The following is a 21,850-nucleotide window of genomic DNA, read 5'->3' as shown; positions in this document are numbered from 1 at the left end:
CGCACGGGGAGGCAAGCATTGGAACGACAGGACAAGACACCATGGTGACAGTTCGTCTCCTGACACTTTTCCAACGCGTTGGTTTGAGTGGATTACGGAGCTCATGTGGGATTTCAGAAATAACGGGAACATAAATTAAGTATACAGCTTTAAGGTAAGCTTTAATTCAAGCATTTTGTTATCTTTGGCTATAGCATTGCTTCAATTAGCTGAAATATTACATTTATGGATAAGGTGATCAAGGCTACTCTACTCAAAGGAGGAACTCATCATGGTATTTTGTAGCTGACTGCAACCTTTGCAGCTAACGTTAGCTTTATAATAATAGTTAACAAAATTACCCTTTATAGCTGTCCGAACTTGTATCGCATATGCTTCAGAATTGCCACGTTGTGGAAAATGTATTATTAATAATCTGTAGGCTAAATGCTTATTTCTAAAATCAGACTCAAAACCAACACACTTTTGCTCTTGTGTTTGCCTTGCAAATTGTATAATTTTGCCAATAGGGTAATTTTCACTTGACTTTTTAAATATATTGAATACAAGATTGTATTTATTTGCAAAAATAAAAATATATATATAACCAACTGCTATATTCTCCCACTGGTAGTTTTTAAGGGGTTATTTCAAGCAAATATTGCCTTTATTGCAATTTTCACAGTGTTAAGTTTTGCAATCATGCTTAGGTTATAGTTTTAACAGGTGAGAAACAATGTTCCCTCTAATTTTGGGGGCACTGATTTATATGATATAGCCTACAGTAGCCTATATGTGGTGTTCAATGCAGGCCTAAATTGCATGAGACTTTTAAAAATGTTTTTACATTATGAAGGGCTTAATATTACTGAATACTTTCTTACTTGGTCTGTAACACCATGGGCCAAATAGGTGTCTGTGAATTACATTGAATTGTGTTGTATGATGCAAGAAACCACTATACGAAATAAAATGTATTATTATTACCATACAGAGAATTAGATAGGCTACCCCTCTGCCTATTGGCTTATTTGCATATTCAAGCCTGTCTCAAAATACAACACTGCCCATTTAATTAAGATATAAGCTTTTTACCTGACTGGCCTTTGAAAGACAGCTTGAAATGTAGCCTACACGTTTTGTGCTCTTGTAGGAAGCAGTAACTCCCCATTGCTGACCTATACTTATCTACAGTGGCGACCAATCATTCAGGGCAGAGCCACACCTGTTTTGAGCCCCATATTTTTAACAAAACAAATTAAATACACTACCTGTCAAAAGTTTTAGAACACCTACTCATTCAAGGGTTTTTCTTTATTTGTACTATTTTCTACATTCTAGAATAATAGTGAATACATCGAAACTATGAAATAGCACATATGGAACCATGTAGTAACCAAAAAACTGTGAAACAAATCAAAATATTTTATATTTGAGATTGTTCAAATAGCCACCCTTTTGCCTTGATGACAGCTTTTCACACTCTTGGCATTCTCTCAACCAGCTTCATGAGGGAGTCACCTGGAATGCATTTCAATTAACAAGGTGTGCCTTCTTAAAATTTAATTTGTGGAATTTCTATCCTTAATGCGTTTGAGCCAATCAGTTGTGTTGTGACAAGGTAGGGGGGTATACAGAATATAGCTCTATTTGGTAAAAGACTAAGTTCATATTATGGCATGAACAGCTCAAATAAGCAAAGAGAAACGACAGTCCATCATTACTTTAAGACATGAAGGTCAGTCAATACGGAAGAATTTGTAGTTTCTTCAAGTGCAGTCACAAAAGCCATCAAGCGCAATGATGAAACTGGCTCTCATGAGGACCGCCACCGGAATGGAAGACCCAGAGTTACCTCTGCTGCAGAGGATAAGTTCATTAGAGTTACCAGCCTCAGAAATTGCAGCCCAAATAAATGCTTCACAGAGTTCAAGTAACAGACACATCTCAACATCAACTGTTCAGAGGAGCCTGTGTGAATCAGGCCTTCATGGTTGAATTGCTGCAAAGAAACCACTACTAAAGGACACCAATAAGAAGAAGAGACTTGCTTGGGCCAAGAAACACGAGCAATGGACATTAGACCAGTGAAAATTTGTCCTTTGGTCTGATGACTCCAAATTGGTGCTTTTTGGTTCCAACCGCCGTGTCTTTGTGAGATGAAGAGTAGGTGAACGGATGATATCCGCATGTGTATTTACCACCGTAAAGCATGGAGGAGGAGGTGTTATGGTGTGGGGGTGCTTTGCTGGTGACACTGTCAGTGATTTATTTAGAATTCAAGGCATACTTAACCAGCATGGCTGCCACAGCATTCTGCAGTGATACACCATCCCATCTGGTTTGGGCTTAGTGGGACTATCATTTGTTTTCAACAGGACAATGACCCAACACACCTCCAGGCTGTGTAAGGGCTATTTTACTAAGAAGGAGAGTGATGGAGTGCTGCATCAGATAACCTGGCCTCCACAATCCCCCGACCTCAACCAAATTGAGATGGTTTGGGATGAGTCGGAGCTCAGAGTGAAGGAAAAGCAACTAACAAGTGCTCAGCATATGTGGGAACTCCTTTAAGACTGTTGGAAAAACATTCCAGGTGAAGCTGGTTGAGAGAATGCTAAGACTGTGCAAAGCTGTCATCAAGGAAAATGGTGGCTATTTGAAGAATCTCAAATATGAAATATTTTTTGATTTGTTTAACACTTTTTTTGGTTACTACATGAATCAATATGTGTTATTTCGTAGTTTTGATGTCTTCACTGTTATTCTACAATGTAGAAAATACGTAGCGCAGCGGTCTAAGGCACTGCATCTCAGTACTAGAGATGTTACTACAGACCCTAGTTCGATTCCAGGCTGTATCACAACTGGTTGTGATTGGGAGTCCCATAGGGTGGTGCACAATTGGCCCAGCGTCGTCCGGGTTAGGGAGCGTTTGGCCGGGGTAGGCCGCCATTGTAAATAAGAATTTGTTCTTGACTGACTTGCCTAGTTAAATAAAGGTTAAATGAACAATACTTTTTTTTTAAATATCCGTCAGTCTACTAATTAACCTATACAAATAGGCCCTATTATATTTCAAAATTAAAATCAAATTTGCTATCCTATACTTGTAATTTGTAGGCCTCATGTGCTGCACCAGAATCACATGTTCTCTTCTGCTTTATCATAGTTTGAACGATGTGCGTAATTCCAGGCCATTTAATACAGTATAATACAATACAGTACAGTAATACAGTTCACACTAAAAAAGATTAGCCTACTGGAACTAGTTTAATTTATTTACCTAAGCTAGCTACATATATGGGTTTTTATGTTTTTATGTCATGCGTAATGTGCAGTAGCCTACAGTATGTCATATATGCATTTGATAATGGCATAATCATTTTGGCTTTTTTGGGCTTGGGATCATTAAATGTCGTTAACGTAGGGCTCATAAAAGGTATTTAATGTATGGCTCATCAGGCTCAGGTAGCATCAGGTTTCAAATCCAGACATATTCATATGCTTTATAATGCGTTTGAATGACACTTCCGGTTTTGGCGGGAAATACCGGGTTACCCGGGAGAAAAGTGATTTATTTCAGGCATGGGACATTTGTAAAATACCGGGAAAATATTAAACCCTAGTGTGGACTGTGCTAGCCTCCTCTGTTAGATCAGCTTGGCCTTGGAATGAGCCTCCCTCCTCACTGGAAGATGATGTTTTCTCTTTCTGTGGTGCATGAGGGAACATCATTATCTGACATATTTCAGTCAGCTGCGGAATGTCACCAAAAATGCAACTGTAAAGCTAAGGTCAAACTCCTTTATAAAATTCATCAGTTTCTTATTAGCTTATTAAATATGACCATGCACTCTGTTGTGTGAACTAAAGTTACTAAAATGCAGTGCATAGGGTTACTCAGTTGCTTTTTGTCTCTAGGCTTACAGTTCATCTGTTGTTGTTGTGTGGTTTGTTGCTTGTGTTTGCATGAGCCATGTCCTATTTTTGGGCATACCACACAGTGTCTCTATTGATGCACAGGTACCTGATCTGAGCTCACTTCCTCCTCTCCTCACTGCCACTTTCTGTTTAAAGGCCAACCATGGTGGTTTCCTGAAACCACAACCCCACAATGCACTTTTAACTTCAAGCAGAAATTTTCATAAATTTCAGCATTTCGTGCACTCATTTGAGACAATTTCCACACTGCCATGTAGGGCTGCACGATATGGACAAATAATCTAGGCCTTATTTTTAACTAAATGTTGCAATTTGGATTTTATTTGCAATATAGATCAAAACACTTGGGTGAACTGTTGGTATCATGGAAATATGTCTAATTCAATAGTTAGAATATAAATTATAGTGGGCACTTTGAATACAGGGTTGTTTGACATGACAACGAATGAAAATGCCAGGGAGGAGTTTATGCGACAGGGTAGGAACCAAAGTGTTAGTCAGTGTTTCCCAGGGGACCCTATAATCTTTGGCTATGTTAAATGTTTCTTCATGTAGCCAACATATTCATGCTTCGCCTATTATTCTATGTCAGAAGATACTGTCGCACAAACAACATGCTGATTTAGGCCTACACCATCACTGGTATCAGGCTGTATTAGCTAGCTACGTTTGCTCTGACTAAGTTCATTTATTAACTAGCTAGCCAGTTAACTAGCGATTAGCAGCTAATACAATTTAGCTAAAACTTGCTAAGAAAAGACTGCAGATGTAAGAAACACAAACTAATAGAGTAATTATAGAACGCTTGTGGATTTATATTAAGAAGCAAAGTGGAAGTAGCATCATTGTCATCAACATTGTTGCATGTGCTGCATTGACCATGTAGACTGAATGGAAGTGTCTCATGGTCAAGCAACAACAAATGTGCTCTTTGAGTGACAGGGGTTGGGACTAGGTCTGTGTGGAAAGCGCCATGGATAGAGAGAGAGTGGAGAGGGATGACTCAAGTTGCGGTTTAAACTACAGAAATGTATGTCACACATGGCATATCACATTTAACAAACCAAGCATTAAAATACCATTATAGAAGGTAAAGTAAAAACCCAAACCGGTCCATGCACTGTATACCAGTATATAGTAAAATATGGTATACCACCCAGCCCTAAAGGACGTAGGCCTTTGTAGATAGTGGGTGAGGATTCAGAGGAACAGCTCCAGTGTTTTGTCTGTGAGAGGGGACCTGAGACTACTGAGGGTGAGTGAAGGTAAGGAGGGGGAGAAAAAGATGGTGGCTGTGGGAATCAAACACAGATGGACAGTAAGCAGGTGAAGGTGTGTGATACTGTAGACTCATAGACTAGACCAGGGATTCCCAACCAGATTCCTTGGTCTATCCACAAGGGGTACTTGAGAACACTCATGAGACCACATGCTTACTGATAAAATGTACATGAGGGGGTACTTCAGGGGTACTCTGGGAAGAGCAAAATTCAGTTGGTGGTACAGTAAGCAAAAAAAGTTGGGAACCAGTGGACTAGACAGAGCCACATACATAGGTTGCTGTTTACACAACCTCACAATGACAGGGGCTCCAGAGTGGCGCAGTGGTCTAAGGCACTGCATCTCAGTGTTAGAGGCGTCACTACAGGCCCTGGTTCGATTCCAGGCTGTATCACAACCGGCCGTGATTGGGAGTCTCATAGGGCGGCGCACAATTGGTCCTGAGTTGTCTGGGTTAGGGTTTGGCCGGGGTAGGCCGTCATTGTAAAATAATAATTTATTCTTCACTGACTTGCCTAGTTAAATAAATGTAAAAAAAAAAAAAGACCAACTTTCTGTTAATACACCAATAACCTTTTTCTGGACAAAGCACTTCTCTCACAGAACACTGTTTAAGCGTCAGTGCTTTATAACACTAACAGACTGGGTGAAATGGAGTATAGGTGGCAGCATAAACGGGGATAGAAAGGGAGAGAGGAAAAAAGAGAAGTCTGGCAAGAGTTGGCGTGTAGATAACGATGAGCTTATTGCTCTGTTCCAGGGATTATACCTGATACTCATTAGCCTACCTCTTTTACGCTGTCACCACACATGCATTTTGTGTGTGTGTACCTGTGTATGTGTGTGTTTTTGGTACTGAAGTCCATCTGGTCTTCCTATGAATATTTGATGTATAAACTGTGTGTGTGTGTACATGTGTGAGGGTGAATGCATACCTGCGTGTGCGTACATACCTGCATGTGTTACGCGTGGTTGTATGTGCACGTGTGCACGTGCTTTTGTGTGTGTGGGAATGACATCCAGTGTGATAATCCCCCCTGGCCTCGCTCAGACTTCCCTGCCCCAAATTATCATTATCATTCCTCCAAGCCTCATCATGCCAGTGATGGAAAATGCACCAGTTAAAACACAATGAGGGGAAAGAGCATAACAAACTCTCCCAGCTTTTGTCATTGGAGATATAGGCTAGGCTACAGTATCATGCACAATGTTGCTGTTTTTGAGTTGGTAATGCAATTAACTGTCATTTCATAAATTAGAGTCAGTCATCAGTCTATGCTACTATGAGAAGGACTGAATATGGTAGGGAAGTTATTTAGGCTCTATTTGGTTATGTAAAAAAGTGTTGGGGTGCCTTTAAAAAAAAAAAAGTATTTTAAAGCATTTGTAAAAACTCATCCAAAGATGTTGTTTGTTGTTATTGAGTGAAAAGGGGGTGGAGAGCATAGCATGCACTGTGGGTCTTTTAGGATAGGTCTGGGTGGAGACATATTGGATCTCACTGTTCTGCACACCGCCCTTATGTGACTCTGTTCAGAGGGGGAGAGAGAGAGGCTCCGTCTGGAAAACATTATTCAAATTCCACAAGGCTGGATTTCTGATGATGTTGGCAAAGAGAGAGGGGGGACAATGGGGGGAGGGGGAGGGAGGGGGGGGTTAAATGATAGTAACTGGAAATCAGAACAGAGGTGGCGGCAGACAATGGGGAGTGCCGTCCTCAAACTGAGACCAGTGACCTTGGCCTTACCAACCCTGTCAGGGGGTGAAGCCACTGTAGGGTGAAAGAGACTGTCAAATAAGTGCACTGCTGCTCCACTCTGTGTGTTCTGTACATGATGGGTTAGGGGATATAGTTATCACTAACACACAGTTACAAAACGTGTGAACAAATGTGTGAACATATAGCCTACAAACATATTGCATAGAAGGGGTAGCAGAGTAATGATATAAGAGAAATGTCTGTGCTGGTGTTATTGTAAGAGAGTGATGCATCTTGTGTTTAATGGACTGTTTTTTTTTTCATGGACGGGAAGAGAGCCAAAGGAGAGGGTTGGGTATGAAATGAATCTTGTTGGTGTGACAGTTCTATTGCTGTCATCTCTTACAAATCTGTCTCAGCTTGTGGGAGAAGAGAAGACGGGAGGGAGGGAGGGAGGGAGGGAAGGAAGGAGGGAGGGAAGAAGGGAGGGAGGGAAATAATGCCCTCAGACCTCAGTCGTGATTTTTGTAACTTTTTTAATATAATTTCAGACCGATTACATGTTTTGTTGACGTCCATGGGCTGTTAGCATATTTTTCCAAACCTTTTGAAATCTTCCTTTTCTTTGCCCTCTATTCTTTGGTCTGGCTCAGACAGCATACTTTCCCTTGTATTTTTCTCTCTCTTTCTTTTTTGGAAGTTGCTCCAGTCCAAATGTGTGACGTGTAAGTGGAGTTACAGCCCGTGTTTCAGATCGGTGGTTTAAGAACTTGCGGACTAGTGGAGAAGAGGATGTTTTCTTGACCTGTCAATGGGACTACCGGGCTGAAGGTGTAAACAAGTTGAACTGCTGGTATTTAGGCTTGATGCTGTGTGTTTTGTCCTCATAGTGTAGCAGGAGGGACTGAGAGAACAAAGAGAGAGAGCGCGAGAGAGAGAGAGAGAGAGAAAGAGGGAGGGAGTGTATTTGTGTGTTTGGAAGAGAGAACCAGACTTACAGAGACAGTATACTGTACTGTGTGCGAGAGAGAGAAGAAGGAGAGAGTAACTGTAATCTGAATCTATTGCACATGGACAGAGAGGCTAACTAGAACACGTAGGGAGTCTTCCTGATGGGGAGGGAGGACCAGTGACTCCAGAGGCACCAAGGACCAGAGAGCGAGATCACCAAACACTAAGCTAGGACAGGATGAGGTACCGAGGCAGGGTAAGATCCTTTTCCCTTCTCTACATGCTGCTCATAACATGTCATAGGTGTGTGTGTGTGTGTGTGTGTGTGTGTGTGTGTGTGTGTGTGTGTGTGTGTGTGTGTGTGTGTGTGTGTGTGTGTGTGTGTGTGTGTGTGTGTGTGTTGCAGAACACACAGAGCAGATGTGTACAGAACATATGGAACATTCCTCTGAAAACCAAGGTAATTTAAGCTCATGTTGGGTTGCCCTCACTGCGACCACAAAGAGGAAAGGGAGACACATTCATCAATCACAAATAATGTACTCAGCATGAGTCAGGGTGTACAGTACAAGTAAAATGTTTGGACACACCTACTCATTCAAGGGTTTTTCTTTATTTGTACTATTTTCTACATTGTAGAATAACAGTGAAAACATCAAAACTATGAAATAACACATATGGAATCATGTAGTAACCAAAAAAGTGTTAACAAATCAAAATATATTTGATATTTGAGAATCTTCAAAGTAGCCACCCTTTGCCTTAATGACAGCTTTGCACACTCTTGGCATTCTCTCAACTAGCTTCACCTGGAATGCATTTCCAACAGTCTTGAAGGAGTTTCCACATATGCTGAGAACTTGCTAGCTGCTTTTCCTTCACTTTATGGTCTAACTCATCCCAAACCATTTAAATTGGGTTGAGGATGGGTGATTGTGGAGGCCAGGTTATCTGATGCAGCACCATCACTCTCTTTCTTGGTCAAATAGCCCTTACTCAGCCGGGAGGTGTGTTGGGTCATTGTAATTTTTGAAAAACAAATGATAGTCCCACTAAGTGCATGGCGTATTGCTGCAGAATGCTGTGGTAGCCATGCTGGTTAAGTGTGCCTTAAATTCGAAATAAATCACTGACAGTGTCACCAGTAAAACACCATCACATCTCCTCCTTCATGCTTCACGGTGGGAACCGCACATGCAGAGATCATCCGTTCACCTACTCTTCATCTCACAAAGACATGGCGGTTGGAACAAAAATTCTGAAATTTGGACTCATCAGACCAAAGGACAGATCTTTACCGGTCTAATGTCCATTGCCCTGTTTCTTGGCCCAAGCAAGTCTCTTCCTCTTATTGGTGTCCTTTAGTACTGGTTTCTTTGCAGCAATTCAACCACAAAGGCCTGATTCATGCAGTCTCCTCTGAACAGTTGATGTGTTGAGATGTATCTGTTACTTGAACTCTGTGAAGCATTTACATATTTGGGCTGCAATTTCTGAGTTGCAGTTAACTCCAATGAGCTTATCCTCTGCAGCAGAGGTAACTCTGAGTTTTCCTTTCCTGTGGCAGTCCTCATGAGAGCCAGTTTGATAGTGCTTGATGGTTTTTGCGCTGCACTTGAAGAAACTTTCAAAGTTCTTGAAATTTTCAGGATTGACTGACCTTCATGTCTTAAAGTAATGATGGACTGTCTGTCAATGGTGTGTGTACTGGGAGCGGAGTCAGGTGCAGGAGAGCAGAGAGTTGTGAACAGGCGCACACTTTATTTAGGCAGGAGAAACCAACAGATGGACACCACTGTGTCAAAACCTCCATCCAATATGCCAAAGTGTAAAAACGCGCAAACAGTCACAATAATAAAGTACAAACAAATAAACATACCTCGTGAATGAAAAACACGGAATAAATACACACCAGAAATAGCGCGTCAAAAATGACACGTAACACGAAACAATCACACACAGACATGAGGGGGAACAGAGGAATAAATACATGTAGTGTGCAAAAAAAAAAATGCATGAAATGAAATGTACTGTAAGTCGCTCTGGATAAGAGCGTCTGCTAAATGACTTAAATGTAAATGTAAATGGAATGAAAACCAGGTGTGCAGGGAACAAGACAAAATGAATGGATAAATGAAAAATGGAGCGGCGATGGCTAGAAAGCCAGTGACGTTGACCGCCGAACGCCGCCCGAACAAGGAGAGGAGCCGACTTCGGTGGAAGTCGTGTCCTTTTTCTTTGCTTATTTGATCTGTTCTTGCCCTAATATGGACTTGGTCTTTTACCCAATAGGGCTATCTTCTGTATACCAACCCCACCATGTCACAACACAAGCGACTGGCTCAAACGCATTAAGAACGAAATAAATTCCACACATTAACTTTTAAGGCACACCTGTTAATTGAAATGCATTCCAGGTGACTACCTCATGAAGCTGGTTGAGAGAATGCCAAGAGCGCAAATCTGTCATCAAGGCAAAGGGTGGCTACTTTGACAGATCTAAACTCTAAAATATATTTTGATTTGTTTAACACTTTTTTGGTTGCTACATGATTCCATATGTGTTATTTCATAGTTTTGAAGTCTTCACTAGTATTTTACAATGTAGAAAATGTACAAATAAAGAAAAACCCTTGAATGGGTAGGTGTGTCCAAAGTTTTGACTGGTACTGTATGCATTTGGACTAAAGTTGTCCCACCATTACAATGTGTCATCTACATTTCCTGGGACTGATTCTAGGCTCTCCAGGGACATACTGTAACTGGTATTTTTCCACACTGTCCAGTGCTAGCACATCCATGATAGAGAGCCAGCTGTGGAGATGATGTGTGTCCACCCATAGTAGGTTTGTCTGGGGACAGAGGAGAGGGGCACCTTATAAGGAAGAGACTGAGGGGAATCAGCCCAACTGAGCTGACTTAAGGGGCCCAGAGCCAAGTCCAGCTGAAGCCTCCCTGCTGCCTCTCATAGATGCATCATCCACAACCCTTTTGGCTCCATAGGACTACAATACCCTCAACCCTCACTATTATAGGGGTTGTTCAATGTAATTTCGGCAAGCCATGACACCCACCATCTCAGATTGTTCTGAAATTGTTTCTGTAGTAGAAACAGATAAGATAAGCATTCTGGAAACATTATTTTGTTGAAATATAATTTGATCTCTGAGAAATTAAGCGAATTGATTGCTCCCAAATTGGCCATTTTAATTTATAGGATTCATATAATATTACATAATTATAGTACCTAACATCTGATTTGAACCAAACTGTTTTCTAACAATGACTAAAACATGAGGAATCCAAAGAGATGGTCAAAAGCCAACCACAGACCACAAAAAGCCAACCACATTTATCTACACACAATACCTCATAATGACGAATCAAAAACAGTTTTTTAGAACATTTAGAAAATATCTGAAAAATATCACATTTACACAAGTATTCAGACCTTTTACTCAGTACCTTTTTTGAAGCACCTTTGGCAGCGATTACAGCCTTAAGTCTTCTTTGGTATGTCGCTACAAGCTTGGCACACCTGTATTTGGGGAGTTTCTCCCATTCTTCTCTGCAGATCCTCTCAAGCTCTGTCAGGTTGGATGGGGAGTGTCGCTACACAGCTATTTTCAGGTCTCTCCAGAGATGTTTGATCGGGTTCAAGTCCGGGCTCTGGCTGGGCCACTCAAGGACATTTAGAGACTTGTCCCAAAGCCACTCCTGCGTTGTCTTGGCTGAGTATTTAGGGTCATTGTCCTGTTGGAAGGTGAACCTTCGCCCCAGTCTGAGGTCCTGAGCACTCTGGAGCAGGTTTTCATCAAGCAGGTTTTCATCTCTCTGTACTTTGCTCCGTTCATCTTTGCCTCAACCCTGACTAGTGTCACAGTCCCTGCCGCTGAAAAACATCCACACAGCATGATGCTGCCACAACCATGCTTCACTGTAGGGATGGTGCCAGGTTTCCTCCAGACATGACGCTTGGCATTCAGGCCAAAGAGTTCAATCTTGGTTTCATCAGACCAGAGAATCTTGTTTTTCATGGTCTGACAGTCCTTTGGGTGCCTTTTGGCAAACTCCAAGCGGGCTGTCATGTGCCTTTTACTGAGGAGTGGCTTCCGTCTGGCCACTCTACCATAGAGGCCTAATGGGTGGAGTGCTGCAAAGATGGTTGTCCTTCTGGAAGGTTCTCCCTTCTCCACAGAGGAACTCTAGAGCTCTGTTAGAGTGACCATCAGGTTCTTGGTCACCTCTCTGACCAAGGCCTTCTCCCCCGATTGCTCAGTTTGGCTGGGCGGTACCCTTCCCCAAATCTGTGCCTCAACACAATCCTGTCTTTCTCTAAGGCTGTAACTTAACAAAATTTGGAAAAAGTCAAGGGGTCTGAATACTTTTCGAAGCCGCTGTAGTTAATGATCCCTGCCCTACGCCAATCCCAACCCCAACAACGAGTATATAGTATCAGTTCTCTATGTTTAACAATTAGTATGGAGCTGCGGCACGTAGTATTGTTTCTTCATCCTATTTAATGTATTCTTGGTGATGTTTGATTTCCCTGTTCAAAGAAATTAGTCATTGAAGTTGATTTATGTCCCATCCTATATTATGATATTACCACGTTCTGACCACTAGATGGTGCTGTTCCTGCTATTAGTTGATAATTGTTTTATGAACCCCGCCCCTTTCTAAAGGGATAGTTATCCAAATTACAAAATTACATATTGTTTCTTTTTCTTCTGTCTATGAACCAGTAATGTCAGCAATCCATGCCACCCGTGTGAATTGTATGAATGAGTGATGCATGCAATACACTCACAAGCTATCACACACACACCTCATACTCACAAACACATGCACATACACATGTTCACACACTCACACAGCCAACACTGCTGTCACATGTTATAGAGACATTGAACCACTGGACACTTCCCGTTTCACACTGTGTATTTAAATACTGTATCCCTGAGATTCTAATATTTTAGTTACACTTTTTATACACACCACATACAGTGCTGTGAAAAAGTATTTGCCCCCTTCCTGATTTCTTATTTTTTTGCATTGTCACACTTAATTGTTTCAGATCAAAAAACTAATTTTAATATTACACAAAGATAATCCAAGTAAACACAAAATGCAGATTTTAAGTGATGATTTTATTTATTAAGGGAAAAAAGCTATCCGAACCTTCATGGCCCTATGTGACAAAGTAATTGCCCCCCCTTGTTAAATCATGAATTTACTGTGGTTAATCACATGTTTTGGAAAGCTGAGTTCAATTTCACTAGCCACATCCAGGCATGATTACTGCCAGACCTGTTGAATCAAGAAATCACTTAAATAGCACCTGTCTGACAAAGTGAAGTAGGCCAAAAGATCTCAAAAAGCAAGACATCATGCTGCGATCCAAAGAAATTCAGGAACAGATGAGAAACAAAGTAATTGACATCTATCAGTCTGGGTTACAAATCCATTTCTAAAGCTTTGGGACTCCAGTGAACCACGGTGAGAGCCATTATTCACAAATGGAGAAAATTTGGAACAGTGGTGAACCTTCCCAGGAGTGGCCGGCCTACCAAAATTACCCCAAGAGTGCAGCGACAACTCATCCAGGAGGTCACAAAAGAACCCACAACAACATCTAAAGAACTGCAGGCCTCACTTGCCTCAGTTAAGGTCAGTGTTCATGACTCAACCATAAGAAAGAGACTGGGCAAAAATGGCATCCATGGCAGAGTTCCAAGGTGAAAACCACTGCTGACCAAAAATAACATAAAGGCTCGTCTCACTGACGAGACAAAAGTTGAACTTTTTGGAAGGTGTGCGTCCCGCTACATCTGGTGTAAAAGTAACACAGCATTTCAGAAAATGAACATCATACCAACAGTCAAATATGGTGGTGGTAGTGTGATGGTCTGGAGCTGCTTTACTGCTTCAGGACCTGGACGACTTGCTGTGATTGATGGAACCATGAATTCTGCTCTCTACCAAACAATCCTGAAGGAGAATGTCCGGCCATCAGTTCGTGACCTCAAGCTGAAGCGCACTTGGGTTCTGCAGCAGGACAATGATCCAAAACACACCAGCAAGTCCACCTTTTGAATGGCTTAAAAAAAAAAATGAAGGTTTTGGAGTGGCCTAGTCAAAGTCCGGACTTGAATCCGATTGAGATGCTGTGGCATGACCTTAAAAAGGCAGTTCATGCTCAAACCCTGCAATGTGGCTGAATTAAAACAATTCTGCAAAGAAAAGTGGGCCAAAATTCCTCCACAGTGATGTGAAAGACCCATTGCCAGTTATCGCAAACAAAATGATTGCAGTTGTTGCTGCTGAGGGTGGCACAACCAGGTTTAGGGGGCAATTACTTTTTCACATAGGGCCATGAAGGTTCAGATAGCTTTTTTCCCTTAATAAATAAAATCATCACTTAAAATCTGCATTTTGTGTTTACTTCGGTTATCTTTGTGTAATATTTAAATTTGTTTGATCTGTGTCACGACTTCTGACGAAGTTGGTCCCTCTCCTTGTTCGGGCGGCGTTCGGCGGTCGACGTCACCAACCTTCTAGCCATTGCCGATCCACTTTTCATTTTTCTTTTGTCTTGTCTTCCCCCCCCCCCGGCCATGTCCTTATCCGTAATTGTTTGTTGTAGTGCTTGTGCATGGTATGCTGGTATGTACCGGGTTTTGGTTGACCCATTTATTGTATTATTCTGTTGACGGTGGTTTATGGTTATTAAACACAACCGTTATAAATCAGTTTCCGCTCTCCTGCGCCTGACTTCTCAGCCGCCAGTAGCATCGCATTACAATCTGAAACATTTAAGTGTGACAAATGTGCAAACAAATAAGAAATCAGGAAGGGGGCAAATACTTTTTCACAGCACTGTATGTATTTATATACTGGATTCTTGACATAGCTCACTCTAATACATATACTGCTGTACATATTATTCTTAGTATGTTGTGTAGATTCTACAGGTGTACATATAAATTGCATTTTTATTACTGCTGCAGTGTTGTTTGAATTAATCTTTTTTTCAAATGTTTTATTTCATGTCTGTTTCTCTCACTCTCTACCTCTTTACCCCCCATTCTCTTCTCTCTCCCTATCCCTTATTTCACCCTCTCTCTCTGTCTGTCTTACCCTCTTCCCCTCCCTTACTCTCCCTTTCTCCCTTTCTCTCTCCCTCCTCCCCTCCATTATCTCTCCCTCCTTTTTTCCCTCCCTCCCTCCACCTCTTCTCATCTCCCTCCTCTCTCTCCCCATCTCTCCTTCACCCCATCTCTCCATCCCTCTCACTCTCTCTTTTGCTCTCTCCCTCGCTCTCTCTCTCTCTCCCCTTACTCTCCCTTTCTTTTCCCCCTCCTATCTCGCTCCCTCCTTCTTTCCCTGCCTCCCCCTCATCTCATTTCTCTCTCCCCCCTCTCTCCCCATCCCTCCTTCACTCTCTTCCTCCTCTCTCCCCCACCCTCACTCTCCCTTTTCTCTCTCTCCTCCCCCTCTATTCTCTCTCCCTCAGTCTTTCCTTCCCTCTCCCTCCTCATTTCTCTCTCTCCCAGACAGGCCACAGACAGACAGGCAGGCAGTAAGGCAGGCAGACAGACAGATGGAGACACTCTTTAACGATGCTCTGAGTTTAAAGTCTTTGCAATAAGAATTTACCATTCTACGGAGGATGGAAGACAGTGTTTTTGTGTAACTGCAAGGAGAGAATGAAAGGCCATGTTGAAGATGAATTAAGACACTTCCTGTTGCCACAGAAAATCTGAACCTTAACACAGGGCATCCCTATAAATTCACGATTGGTTGTGTGCAAGGACGGTTAGCAAGCTCAATAGCAGTCAACGGGGGCGTCATGGTTATGTGAGAGCTGTAGGTAATGCTTTTCTATGGAAGAAAAGCCTTGTTCTGTGTGGGACCAAGTTTTCACTGTGAAGAATTCATTTCACATGGTCAGATGTAGGCTTGCGTTCATTGGGAGTGTCTGTTGAATGATCCCGTGCTTGAATTTTGTTTAGTCTCAACCGTTCTGCTGATGTCACTCAAAAGCAAATTACGGTCAGGCTTCAAGTGAGGCCTCCTTTTCTTCCATGTAGTGGGGGAGGGGCAAATTAATTCATTGTTCATTTGATTAAGGTTAGGGTTATGTCTAGGGTTAAGGCCCTAACGCTAACCCTAGCTTCATGTTCACTCCCAGCTCAAGCCTAACTCTAGCTTCATGTCTACATTCCGACTCAAGCCTTAACCTAACCTCAATCCTAACCCTAGGGGAACATCACCAAATCCGTTGGTGGCTTCTGATTTCTTTTTTGGATTCCTCATGTCTAATTTATAGTCAAAATCAGATGTTATAGTACGTACTATATTTACTGAATATTATATGAATCCTATAAATTAAAATTACCAATTTGGGTGCAATCAATTAGCTTAATTTCTTAGAGATCAAATTATATTTAAACAAAATAGTGTTGCAGGAATACTAATCTTATCTCTTTTTAACAACAACAACAAACTTTTTCAGAACAATCTGAGATGGAGGGTGTCAAAATCCTATTTCTTGTGCTTTTTGAGGTGGAACAACCCTTAAGGCATTAAAGAATCAATGTGCATTATTTTAAAATGACAATTGAACAGGTAAAAAGTTATGCTTAGAATATAATCTATGCAGAAAAAGATAAGTAATGTTGACATGGAATTGGGCATTATGATTATGGCTTTATATTGCAGGAAAAATCTGTTTCAGGTGTTTGAAAAATGCTAAATTCTTAGAATTTTCCCCCTCCGGACCACCTCCGTTAATCCTCACGTACTTCCCTCTAAAAGAATGGGTGCATGACGCCCCTGACCTAGAGGCTTGTGCTTTTCTGATGAGTACCTACTGCACTTATCTTCTCACTGAGGGCCACAGGACAACAGCAACTAGGCCTACACTACTTGAGAGTCCACTCACAACCCTTTAAAGAGGCAGAATCAAATCAAATCAAAATCAAATCAAATGTATTTATATAGCCCTTCTTACATCAGCTGATATCTCAAAGTGCTGTACAGAAACCGAGCCTAAAACCCCAAACAGCAAGCAATGCAGGTGTAGAAGCACGGTGGCTAGGAAAAACTCCCTAGAAAGGCCAAAACCTAGGAAGAAACCTAGAGAGGAACCAGGCTATGAGGGGTGGCCAGTCCTCTTCTGGCTGTGCCGGGTGGAGATTATAACAGCACATGGCCTAGATGTTCAAATGTTCATAAATGACCAGCATTGTCAAATAATAATAATCATAGTAGTTGTCGAGGGTGCAACAAGTCAGTAACACAAGAGTAAGTGTCAGTTGGCTTTTTCATAGCCAATCTTTGAGAGTATCTCTACCGCTCCTGCTGTCTCTAGAGAGTTGAAAACAGCAGGTCTGCGACAGGTAGGACGTCCGGTGAATAGGTCAGGGTTCCAGCAGGTCTGGGACAACAGGTCCGGGACAGGTAGCACGTCCGGTGAACAGGTCAGGGTTCCATAGCTGCAGGCAGAACAGTTGGAACTGGAGCAGCAGCACGGCCAGTTGAACTGGGGACAGCAAGGAGTCATCAAGGCAGGTAGTCATGAGGCATGGTCCTAGGGCTCAGGTCCTCCGAGAGAGAGAAAGAAAGAAAAAGAGAGAATTAGAGAGAGCATATTTAAATTCACACAGGACACCGGAAAAGACAAGAGAAATACTCCAGATGTGACAGACTGACCCTAGCCCCCCAACACATAAACTACTGCAGCATAAATACTGGAGGCTGAGACAGGAGGGGTCAGGAGACACTGTGGCCCCATCCGATGAAACCCCCGGACAGGGCCAAACAGGTAGGATATAACCCCACCCACTTTGCCAAAGCACAGCCTCCACACCACTGGAGGGATATCTCCAACCACCAACTTACCATCCCGGGACAAGGCCGAGTATAGCCCACAAAGATCTCCACCACGGCACAGCCCAAGGGGGGGCGCCAACCCAGACAGGAAGACCACGTCAGTGACTCAACCTACTCAAGTGACGCACCCCTCCCAGGGACGGCATGGAAGCGCACCAGTAAGCCAGTGACTCAGCCCCCGTAATAGGGGTAGAGGCAGAGAATCCCAGTGGAAAGAGGGGAAACCGGCCAGGCAGAGACAGCAAGGGCGGAAGGCCGAGGCGGCCTTCATCGAGAACCTGCGCCGACGTTTTGGGGTGAACCTCATCTATGTAAATAATCATATCATTATGGAAATATTGGTCCTATTAAAATGATTGTCACATGCTTCGTAAACAGCAGGTGTAAACTAACCCCCCCAAATTATTTTTACAAATAATATAAAAATATACAAATAGAAGAAACGTGTGAGCTAAAGCATTAGAGTTGAGAGAAACACACAAACACCAAAACACACAAAAGACACATTCAATGAAGTTCCTTGAAGACCTGACCCTAAAATACTTCAGTTGTATCCTTCGGAAAATATGACTGCTTCGCTAATCGCTACATATTCATGTGTGTGCGAGAAAGAATTCCTCTGTTTTACTGGCTGCAGGAAGGCCACCTGCAGAAGTGAGTGGGAGAACAATACACTGAGTTAGAGGGGGGCTGGGTTAGAGCGCAGAGTGGAAGTGTCTCCTGGCCTTCCTCTGCTCAAAGTTCTTGGCTACACTCCACTGTTGTCCTTGTGTTGTTTCAAGGATTTTCCACCATTAAGCGTTCAGAGATAACGACCAGTTAATTACCTTAACGAGCCCCTAACGACACCCCTGACAGGGCTGTGTGTTCCCAAAGCACCTGGCCCCATTGTTCCTCCCCTTTGTGTGTGTGTGTGTGTGTGTGCGTGTGCGTGTGCGTTTTTGCATGTGTTTGTATGTGTGTATGTTTGTGGGTGGGGGTCCGTGCATGTGTGAATGTGTGTGTTAGGGGGGGGGGGGGGGGGGGGCTGGCTTACTCTGTTCAAAAGATACAGAAAGTGATCAAACAAACTAGAGTGTATTGGTTGTAGTAGCACTGTGCTGGAATATAGGATGTAGCCTAGCCTTGAGATTCCGGTCTGTACTGCTGGATTATAGTACAGTCATAGCTGGATAATCCACAGTAGGTATATTTTTATTTGTGTGTCTGTTCCCTTGGGATTTTTTTCTGATGGACATGACGGTGAACTTCTCTGGATATTAATTCCTGTCATGTTTGCCATCCGTGTACCAGTGTTTACATGTACACACACCTCTTTAGCAGCATTGGTCAGACCCTGACTGGAGCTATGGCCTGTATTTACTGTATATACATCCCAATACACTATCTCACAATCACACAATAGAGGAGCTTAGAGACACTGTTTATATTAGGGATTCTTGAAATGTCATCATTGTTTGATTTGTGTTCTGCATGTCTGAACGTCCTGTGTGCTTTCCTCTGGTTGATATGGTTGTTCCTGACAAGCCTCTTGTGGAGGTGTTTATTTGCAGTGCTGTTGTCGGTATACACTCAATCCCAACTCGACCCTCTGCCCAACCCTCCATGCACTTGTGTTGATCTAAGAGGTTACGTAAGCAATATGGGGAAAATACTCCAAGCCTATCAGGGGGCAAGGTGAGGATTTTAACATATTGCTTATACCTGTCAAATTCTATCGTGTCTAGATGAAGTGCATATTGGTAGGGCCAAGGGGTCAATTTGGGTTATGTGTATCTGGGGAAAGAGCAGCAGGCAATGAAGCCCCCCGCTCTTCTCACCCCATCCCTCTCTATCTCTCTCTCTCTCTCTTTCTAGGAGGTGGGAGGTGAGGGCAGAGTTCATCTAGTTATGGAGAGTACTCTTACAGCACGTGACAGGGTGGGGGTGCAGGACTTTGTCCTGCTGGAGAACTACACCAGCGAGGCGGCCTTCATCGAGAATCTGCGCCGACGTTTTGGGGAGAACCTCATCTATGTAAATAATCATATCATTATGGAAATATTGGTCCTATAAAAATGATTGTCACATGCTTTGTAAACAGCAGGTGTTAACTAACCCCCCCAAATTATTTTTACAAATAATATAAAAATATAAAAATAGCACGAGAAAGGAATAAATACACAATGAGTATTCAGACCCTTTGACTTTTTCCACATTTTGTTATGTTACAGCCTTATTCTAAAATGGATAAAATCGTTTTTTCCCCTCATCAATCTACACACAATACCCCATAATGACAAAGCAAAAACAGGTTTTTAGAAATGTTAGCAAATGTATTTCAAATAAAAAAAACGGGAACATCACATTTACATAAGTATTCAGACCCTTTACTGAGTACTTTGTTAGCCTAGAGCCTTCTTGGGTATTTCATTTTTTTAGATATTTTTTTAACCTTTATTTAACTAGTCAAGTCAGTTAAGAACAAATTCTTATTTACAATGATGGCCTAAGAACAGTGGGTGCACTGCCTTGTTCAGGGGCAGAACTATAGATTTTTATCTTATCAGCTCGGGGATTCGATCTAGCAAACTTTCAGTTACTGGCCCAACGCTCTAACCACTGGGCTACCTGCCGGTATGACGCTACAAGCTTGGAAAACCTGTATTTGGGGAGTTTCTCCCATTCTTCTCTGCAGATCCTCTCAAGCTCAATCAGGTTGGATGGGGAGCGTCGCTGCACAGCTATTTTCAGGGCTCTCCAGAGATGTTCGATGGGGTTCAAGTCCGGGCTCTGGCTGGGCCACTCAAGGACATTCAGAGACTTGTCCCGAAGCTGCTCCTGCGTTGTCTTGGCTCCGTCCTTGGGTCGTTGGCCTGTTGGAAGGTGAACCTTCGCTCCAGTCTGAGGTCCTGAGCGCTCTGGAGCAGGTTTTCATCAAGGATCTCCCTGTAGTTTGCTCCGTTCATCTTTCCCTCCATCCTGACAAGTCTCCCAGTCTCCACTGAAAAACATTCCCAGAGCATGATGGTGCCAGCACCATGCTTCACCGTAGGGATGGTGCCAGGTTTCCTCCAAACGTGACGCTTGGCATTCAGGCCAAAGAGTTCAATCTTGGTTTCATCAGATCAGAGAATCTTGTTTCTCATTGTCTGAGAGTCCTTTAAGTGCCTTTTGGCAAACTCCAAGCGGGCTGTCATGTGCTTTTTACTGAGGATTGGATTCCGTCTGGCCACTCTACCATAGAGGCCTGATTAGTGGAGTGCTGCAGAGATGGGAGAACCTTACAGAAGGACAACCCTCTCCACAGAGGAACTCTAGAGCTCTGAGTGACCATCGGGTTCTTGGTCACTTCCCTTACCAAGGCCCTTCTCCCCCGATTGCTCAGTTTGGCCGGGCGGCCAGCTCTAGGAAGAGTCTTGGTGGTTCTATACTTCTTCCATTTAAGAATGATATAGAGGCCATTATGATCTTGGGGACCTTCAATGCTGCAGACATTTTTTTGTACCCGTCCCCAGATCTGTGCCTCAACACAATCCTGTTTTGGAGCTCTACGGACAATTCCTTTGACCTCATGGCTTGGTTTTTGCTCTGATATGCACTGTCAACTGTGGTACCTTATATAGACAGGTGTGTGCCTTTCCAAATCATGTCCAATCAATTGAATTTACCACAGGTGGACTCCAATCAAGTTGTAGCAACATCTCAAAGGTGATCAATGGAAACTCGATGCACCCTAAGCTCAATTTCGAGTAACATAGCAAAGGGTCTGACTACTTCTGTAAATAAGGTATTTCAGTTTTTTTATTTTTAATACATTTGCAAAAAATAAAATATTTTGCTTTGTCATTATGGGTTATTGTGTGAAGATTGATGATGACATTTTTTTACTTAATCAATTTTAGAATAAGACTGTAACATAAAATGTTGAAAAAGTAGGGATAAAGTGACTAGGCAACAGGATAGATAATAAATAGTAACAGCAGCGTATGTGATAATCAAAGGACTTAGTGCAAAAAGTGTCAATGCAGATAAATCGTTAACCAATAGCTAACCTGACTAACTATTTAGCAGTCTTGTGGTTTGGGGTTAGAAGCTGTCCAGGGTCCTGTTGGTTTC

At 42.5% G+C, this 21,850-nt stretch overlaps 1 protein-coding gene across 4 annotated transcripts in view; it reads left to right on the top strand.

Annotated features, from left to right (window-relative positions):
* The window catches only part of LOC115149013 (unconventional myosin-Ic), a 35,914-nt gene continuing 14,064 nt past the window's right edge, over positions 1–21,850 (top strand). For 2 of the 4 annotated variants that reach the window (XM_029691459.1, XM_029691458.1), the window contains exons 1-2: positions 7,417–8,111; positions 19,610–19,768. In XM_029691459.1, the coding sequence (XP_029547319.1) occupies positions 8,094–8,111; positions 19,610–19,768 (177 nt within the window). In that variant the 5' untranslated portion in view covers positions 7,417–8,093. Of the gene's footprint in view, positions 155–7,413; positions 8,112–19,609; positions 19,769–21,850 lie in introns of those variants that run through there. The other 2 variants (XM_029691460.1, XM_029691461.1) reach the window with 2 other exon arrangements.

Source organism: Salmo trutta, chromosome 15 (genome assembly GCF_901001165.1).
Source record: "Salmo trutta chromosome 15, fSalTru1.1, whole genome shotgun sequence".
In the NCBI taxonomy this organism is placed as follows: Eukaryota; Metazoa; Chordata; class Actinopteri; order Salmoniformes; family Salmonidae; genus Salmo; species Salmo trutta.
This window is presented reverse-complemented; position numbering and strand designations above follow the sequence as displayed.